We start from the raw sequence: 8,271 nt of genomic DNA on the forward strand, positions 1-8,271 counted from the left end.
ACAGACAGCAAACACGTCGTGGGAAATTTGATAATTGGATGTTCTGAAGCAACAATTACAATCTAATGTACAGCTATTCCTTTTCATTTTGTGATAAGCATTTTAATTCCAATACAAAATATTGTGCATTTTTGAAACGTTAAATCATTGAAACGAACAATATAATAACGGCTATAACTAGGCAATAAGCGTAAACATAAAGTCCCTCAGCCCAATTACTAGCGAAATGTTGCAATTGATTTTGATAATATTGCATTTAATATTGCTTGTAAATACTGTAAATCAATAATGCTTGATAATAAATATGAACGAATGACTTAATCGCATAATAATAATAGAATTGATATATCAAAAACATGTGCATATTTCATTTTAACCTTGTCATTGCTTCACATTCACGATTCAAAATACGCGCCCACAGCAAAAGTTATCGACGAAAAATTGCGTTCGCAGCCAACTTCACGCACTGCTAACTCCCATTAACAGTTTCATGTTAACGCAAAACTGCGTTAACAGACACAAGTTTGAACAGCTATGATGCTAACTGCCGGCAATTATTTTAAACTTTACAATATAAATAAACTTTATTAAATTACAGTTAATTGTTAACAAAATAGTCCTTTAACTATAATTTGAAAAATTGCTGTCTAAAAAACAGCCTTGGCTGTAAATCGGCTAAAGTGGCAGCACCAATTGCACTGCTATCAACAACTTTGAAAGCTTCGGCTCTGATGACCGATGGTCGTCGCGCACACGAAGTTCACACGAAGCCGACTCTTGGACAGTGACACCGAACGTTTACGTTCTTTTATGAGCTTTTATGAGTTGGTGTCTTGTCCGCAATGTTAGACCATAAAAGCTTGCGTTCTACGTCATCAGATCAAGAAGCAAATCAGCTAAGCACGTCGCACCTTGGTCCATTGTTTCTTAATGAGGCGAATTTTTATGGATAACATAAAGAGTTAATAGTTCTCGATCTGCGTGAGATAATAAATATAAAAATAAATGTGAATTAAATGAGAATAAACACTGTAACGAATCACTAGTGTAGTATTCGTCTGGTGCTGGTGGAAGGTTTACTAGTGTGGCGTACGCGCTGGCTTCTCCGGGCTTTGCTCAGATAGCATGGGGTTCAAGGAAAGGGCCAACTAATAGGACGCACCACTTATAACAATAATACATTTAAAATTCGCGTACATAAGGGAAAACAGAGAAGGAGTGCAATGGGAAGGTTACATGAAACAATAGTGAAAGAGAAGAGAAAGGGAAGGAGAGGAAGGTAGGTTAACAAAGAAGACGGAGCCACTCTCTAACGCAACACAGCTGTTATTGTGTGCAGACGCCCACCCTACCGTGATCCTGCATTCAAATGCCAAAAACTAAAAAGTTGGCAGGATCCCTAAAAGACGTGGTTCGGCTAACCTACTCCTGCTTGGTGATGCATGGTTCCAAATAAAAATAGGCACTTAAGCGAACATACTTAATTTATTAACAGATAACAAAAATACTTTGAATATTAACAACATTATGAAATGACAAGAAAAAAAAAATGACAAGAAAAATAAATAAATAAATAGATTAACGGACTAACATGGTAAGTGTGTATGAGGCGGGAAATTATAAATAAAGCAAAAAGAAAAAAAAATAAATAAAGAAAAACTAAAAATAATTAACCTATAAATATAAAATATGATCTAGCATAATTATAATATAAATAATTATTTTTGCATTTTAATGTTGTATAAATTAAGAGAAGGAAAAAAATTAGCTAAAATGAACTAGTTTTGGGTTCATTTAGAAATGCAATGTTAGACCATTACACCAACTATAGGCAAACACTAGATGCAAGTAAAAATGAGGATCAGCTGATGGCTGTCACTCAGTGAAATGTTTTGCTATTGCCAGTCTCGCAAGGTCACTGACCGCTGGGACTGCAGACAGCTGTAGCAGCGCTATGGTCAGATGGACCACCAGCAAAAGGGAAGCTTTAGCTATAGCTCATGTATTATTAATTAGTTAGAGTGAAACAGACTTACATACATTAGAGACTCCCACGCAGAAAGATCTTTCCTTGTGTTGGTGCCTGTCTGTGGTGTATCTGTGGGGAATAATAATAATTGCGAGCTTTTGCGCCTGCATGAAAGCTGACTGCTATGACCGGTAGCGTCGATCAAATCAAACATGCATACATACAAATGTATGCAAGTATGGTTTTACATGCTTTTCAGGCAATACAAAAACATTAATTTTTATAACTAAATTCAATTTTACAAAGATAATTTGCCTATATGTGTTGCCTTACATGCATTCTTAAATGATTGTCACTTCTATTTTTATACAATAGTACAGCGGTACTTGTATTATGAGGGCCCAAGAAAAGTTGTTGGTTCAACTTTCTCGCCACATCATAGTACACTTACAACATTGACGGACTATCACTTATAGATGCATAATTGGGACAGAACAACGTAACCTAACAAGAATCAACAAACAAAAAAAACATAAGCTGCTATCCAGCTGTTCGCCTTTCTCCTGGGTGTCGCATATACTCGGCCTCGAAGCCACCACAAGTGCGGAACAACCAGTAAACGAAGAACGCACGGCTGGCAGACGCAGGTGCTTTCGGCAGTAGAATCACAGCCTGCAATTCTCCTGATGCTCAATGAGCGTCTGAAGCTAACAACCGCTCAACTGTTTGTGTTGTCCAGACAGCTGATCTGGCCAGCACAGCTGCGACGTGGAGCTTTGGGTGGTTGGCCGTTAATCAAGCAGTTGTGTCTGTTGAAGTTGCAGTTTAAATTAATTTAAAATTCTACCGCTGGGCTATTATATAAAATATGGCTGGGTTTATATAAAATATGACTGGGTCATTAGAGTCAGTTTAATACCAGGTTTTATATAAAATATGACTAAGTGCCGAATCTAAAAATAAATAGACAAAACTAAACTTAGAACAACGAAAAACTAAACATACGTTCAACAAATATTTACCCTAATCTGGAAAACGGCACTTGGTATGGGAGGACAAACTCCTGCAGTGGACAACCATCTATTGCATGTGTTGGGTTGACGGCAAAGGTGCACTTTTGCGAGAACAAATACCATTAATATATCAGTATAACAATTATACATTGCAGTATCATTGTATACTTACAAGTAAGATATCTGCATCAGGCTTCGCCAACCACTTCACTGAGATATATACTTTTTAGTCACATGCACTTGTACACATTTTTTCAGGCTCGGCACATAACCTGCCAACCATTTTTCTTCCAGCCAAAACCAACAACAAAAACCTTTTTTTCGGAAATTTGACAATTAATCCTACTCAAAAAGGTAATCGCTTGTCTATTTTGGTCTGGACTTCACACGATCAGCTGATCTAGCAATTAATGCTTGCATGTATCGTGGTCCACCAATAGATGGCGCTATTTCTGGAGCTTTCAGTATCATTTGTAAATAAAGCTCCGCTTCTAAGCACAAAACACGACAAGACATTGAGTACCATTTTCTCAGACTACAAATTATGTTATACAACGAAACAAATTAAATAATACAAATTAACTAGTACAATAAACATATAAATAAATAATATAATAAATAATAGGTAGAAATATGTATGTGTATAGAAAAAGAACGAAAAAAAAAATGTTGCATACTTTTAGGCTTAGCTAATTTCAGATACGACAAGCGGCCTATTACACATCCCCCTGGCAAAATCACACTTAGTCGTTGTAACGACAAAGTGGGATACCCGCTTGGAGGTAGCTTAACTGCAATGATGCAAGATAAACGATTATTGCCTAAGGTCCTTCGTATGAAATTTGCCAGTTCTGTTTGTTGCTCCGATGTCAACTCGAGTTGCTGCGAATTGTCAAAGGTAATTGAGGCAACGCTGTCAGTCTGAGCCGGGTGCATCAAACATCTTGGCGAAATTAAGTATTTATAAATTGCAAACTAAACAAAAAAAAACGTATGAAACACAAAACAATATTAAATAAACAAACAATAATCGAAATCAAACTCAAAAATATAAACCAATATACCATGAATAAATTTGGAACCATGCAACACTTATCGAAAGAAGAGTTGCTAACTAATAGTCGAAAACAGATATGGATGAAAAAGGAAATAGGAAATTTAAGAACACAGATAGGTTTTGGTTGCATCACTACCACTTACACTCGTATCCACGCAGAAGATAACGACCATGCTCATGTGTAGTGATTAACCCAGAAAAAAAAAGATATTGAAAAAGAAAAGAGGAAATTCGAAACATTGTTCCAGATACAGATCGATTTTGGCTGCATCACTATCACTTACACTCGTATCCACGCATAAGATAACGACCATGCTCGTGTATAGTGATTAACACAAAAAAGAAGTATATATCGAAACCAATGAAAATAGGGAATTCGAAAAAACATAGTTCCAAATATAGCGGCAAGTTAAGTAGTTCGAAACCACTTACTTGTTCCAAGCGAATATTTAGAACCAATGTCCACCTACAGATAGATTTTGGTTGCATCACTACCACTTACACTCGTATCCACGCAGAAGATAACGACCATGCTCGTGTGTAGTGATCAACACAGAATCAAAAAGCAGATATCGAAAAAGAAGAAAAGAATAGGAATGAATGGAAAAGGATAGGACTAGTTGCTAGATAAGCATACCTTCAATTAGTATGACGAGAAAGCAGCTCTGAGCCACGATCCGTTTCAAACACTAACTGAAATGTGAATGCCCTAACAGCCACTAAAAGAAAAGAAATTGGGAACAATATAAACATTCATAAAGCTTCTGCCTGTTAATAATACCAACTTTAAGAGCAATTATTTCAAAACTATGTATAGCATAATAGCGCATGCAAACCATACTCAGTCGATAATAGATCGCCTAATTAGTAATATTACACTGTAAACTTTTATGATCGCTAAAGACGGACAATAAACAGTACTAAACACACTAAGCTGACTTGCGCCACCACGGGACTATGCAACCCCAGTCAATGAGTTTAACTGTCAATTGCTGAATTAATTTTGTGGTACTACTTTATTTCCATCGTTTTCATTAGGTGTTTTGCTTACCGCAAGAGGCAGATCTGGTCCACGAACTTTTTCAAAGCAAGCTCTACACCTTAAGAAATACGATAGCATATAAATGACAGTAGACAGTTTGACCGTTTGAGTATAAAGCCATTTTGAAGCTATTATTTTCGAAAACGTCAACCACTACCGTCTTGGTTAAGTTCTTTTGTCCTGATTTGATGAGGTATTACTTTCTCACTAATAACACAGACACAAAGAGACTAACCTAGTACACAATTATGGAGAAGGACAACAAAAAGACTTGAATCACTAGATGTTATTGATTCTAGAGCATATATAATATTTTTAAAGGCCATGTTTAGATTCTATACAAAAACAGGCCACACGATTGGGCGCCAAAATATATTATTAAATTATAATTATATCTGTAACGAATCACTAGTGTAGTATTCGTCTGGTGCTGGTGGAAGGTTTACTAGTGTGGCGTACGCGCTGGCTTCTCCGGGCTTTGCTCAGATAGCATGGGGTTCAAGGAAAGGGCCAACTAATAGGACGCACCACTTATAACAATAATACATTTAAAATTCGCGTACATAAGGGAAAACAGAGAAGGAGTGCAATGGGAAGGTTACATGAAACAATAGTGAAAGAGAAGAGAAAGGGAAGGAGAGGAAGGTAGGTTAACAAAGAAGACGGAGCCACTCTCTAACGCAACACAGCTGTTATTGTGTGCAGACGCCCACCCTACCGTGATCCTGCATTCAAATGCCAAAAACTAAAAAGTTGGCAGGATCCCTAAAAGACGTGGTTCGGCTAACCTACTCCTGCTTGGTGATGCATGGTTCCAAATAAAAATAGGCACTTAAGCGAACATACTTAATTTATTAACAGATAACAAAAATACTTTGAATATTAACAACATTATGAAATGACAAGAAAAAAAAAATGACAAGAAAAATAAATAAATAAATAGATTAACGGACTAACATGGTAAGTGTGTATGAGGCGGGAAATTATAAATAAAGCAAAAAGAAAAAAAAATAAATAAAGAAAAACTAAAAATAATTAACCTATAAATATAAAATATGATCTAGCATAATTATAATATAAATAATTATTTTTGCATTTTAATGTTGTATAAATTAAGAGAAGGAAAAAAATTAGCTAAAATGAACTAGTTTTGGGTTCATTTAGAAATGCAATGTTAGACCATTACACCAACTATAGGCAAACACTAGATGCAAGTAAAAATGAGGATCAGCTGATGGCTGTCACTCAGTGAAATGTTTTGCTATTGCCAGTCTCGCAAGGTCACTGACCGCTGGGACTGCAGACAGCTGTAGCAGCGCTATGGTCAGATGGACCACCAGCAAAAGGGAAGCTTTAGCTATAGCTCATGTATTATTAATTAGTTAGAGTGAAACAGACTTACATACATTAGAGACTCCCACGCAGAAAGATCTTTCCTTGTGTTGGTGCCTGTCTGTGGTGTATCTGTGGGGAATAATAATAATTGCGAGCTTTTGCGCCTGCATGAAAGCTGACTGCTATGACCGGTAGCGTCGATCAAATCAAACATGCATACATACAAATGTATGCAAGTATGGTTTTACATGCTTTTCAGGCAATACAAAAACATTAATTTTTATAACTAAATTCAATTTTACAAAGATAATTTGCCTATATGTGTTGCCTTACATGCATTCTTAAATGATTGTCACTTCTATTTTTATACAATAGTACAGCGGTACTTGTATTATGAGGGCCCAAGAAAAGTTGTTGGTTCAACTTTCTCGCCACATCATAGTACACTTACAACATTGACGGACTATCACTTATAGATGCATAATTGGGACAGAACAACGTAACCTAACAAGAATCAACAAACAAAAAAAACATAAGCTGCTATCCAGCTGTTCGCCTTTCTCCTGGGTGTCGCATATACTCGGCCTCGAAGCCACCACAAGTGCGGAACAACCAGTAAACGAAGAACGCACGGCTGGCAGACGCAGGTGCTTTCGGCAGTAGAATCACAGCCTGCAATTCTCCTGATGCTCAATGAGCGTCTGAAGCTAACAACCGCTCAACTGTTTGTGTTGTCCAGACAGCTGATCTGGCCAGCACAGCTGCGACGTGGAGCTTTGGGTGGTTGGCCGTTAATCAAGCAGTTGTGTCTGTTGAAGTTGCAGTTTAAATTAATTTAAAATTCTACCGCTGGGCTATTATATAAAATATGGCTGGGTTTATATAAAATATGACTGGGTCATTAGAGTCAGTTTAATACCAGGTTTTATATAAAATATGACTAAGTGCCGAATCTAAAAATAAATAGACAAAACTAAACTTAGAACAACGAAAAACTAAACATACGTTCAACAAATATTTACCCTAATCTGGAAAACGGCACTTGGTATGGGAGGACAAACTCCTGCAGTGGACAACCATCTATTGCATGTGTTGGGTTGACGGCAAAGGTGCACTTTTGCGAGAACAAATACCATTAATATATCAGTATAACAATTATACATTGCAGTATCATTGTATACTTACAAGTAAGATATCTGCATCAGGCTTCGCCAACCACTTCACTGAGATATATACTTTTTAGTCACATGCACTTGTACACATTTTTTCAGGCTCGGCACATAACCTGCCAACCATTTTTCTTCCAGCCAAAACCAACAACAAAAACCTTTTTTTCGGAAATTTGACAATTAATCCTACTCAAAAAGGTAATCGCTTGTCTATTTTGGTCTGGACTTCACACGATCAGCTGATCTAGCAATTAATGCTTGCATGTATCGTGGTCCACCAATAGATGGCGCTATTTCTGGAGCTTTCAGTATCATTTGTAAATAAAGCTCCGCTTCTAAGCACAAAACACGACAAGACATTGAGTACCATTTTCTCAGACTACAAATTATGTTATACAACGAAACAAATTAAATAATACAAATTAACTAGTACAATAAACATATAAATAAATAATATAATAAATAATAGGTAGAAATATGTATGTGTATAGAAAAAGAACGAAAAAAAAAATGTTGCATACTTTTAGGCTTAGCTAATTTCAGATACGACAAGCGGCCTATTACAACACTTAGGAAGTGAACTAAAGAGAATTTGTTCTTAGCTCTTTGCATTTTTAAAATATGAACATAAAAATAAATGCGAATTTAATAAAAATAAATAATAATTTATATGTTTTTAAGTACTA

General features: G+C 36.3%; 1 protein-coding gene across 6 annotated transcripts; it reads right to left on the bottom strand.

The window, feature by feature from the left end:
- Nucleotides 1–1,032: 1,032 nt before the first annotated feature.
- Nucleotides 1,033–7,685, bottom strand: LOC117575124 (uncharacterized). 6 transcript variants are annotated; one of them, XM_052008059.1, is made up of 4 exons: nt 7,439–7,678; nt 7,336–7,369; nt 2,037–2,098; nt 1,033–1,148 (listed from the first exon to the last, which is right to left on the bottom strand). In XM_052008059.1, the coding sequence occupies exons 1-4, from the start codon at nt 7,577–7,579 to the stop codon at nt 1,080–1,082; spliced, it is 306 nt and encodes a 101-aa protein (XP_051864019.1). In that variant the 5' UTR covers nt 7,580–7,678; the 3' UTR covers nt 1,033–1,079. The 6 variants fall into 6 exon arrangements, 2 of the variants coding, with proteins under 2 accessions (XP_051864019.1, XP_051864020.1); XM_052008060.1 differs by having other exon boundaries at nt 1,033–1,164; XR_007955473.1 differs by lacking the exons at nt 1,033–1,148; nt 2,037–2,098; nt 7,336–7,369 and adding exons at nt 2,288–2,922; nt 2,992–3,083 and having other exon boundaries at nt 7,602–7,685.
- Nucleotides 7,686–8,271: the final 586 nt, after the last annotated feature.

This window comes from Drosophila albomicans, chromosome 2R (genome assembly GCF_009650485.2).
Source record: "Drosophila albomicans strain 15112-1751.03 chromosome 2R, ASM965048v2, whole genome shotgun sequence".
NCBI lineage: Eukaryota > Metazoa > Arthropoda > Insecta > Diptera > Drosophilidae > Drosophila > Drosophila albomicans.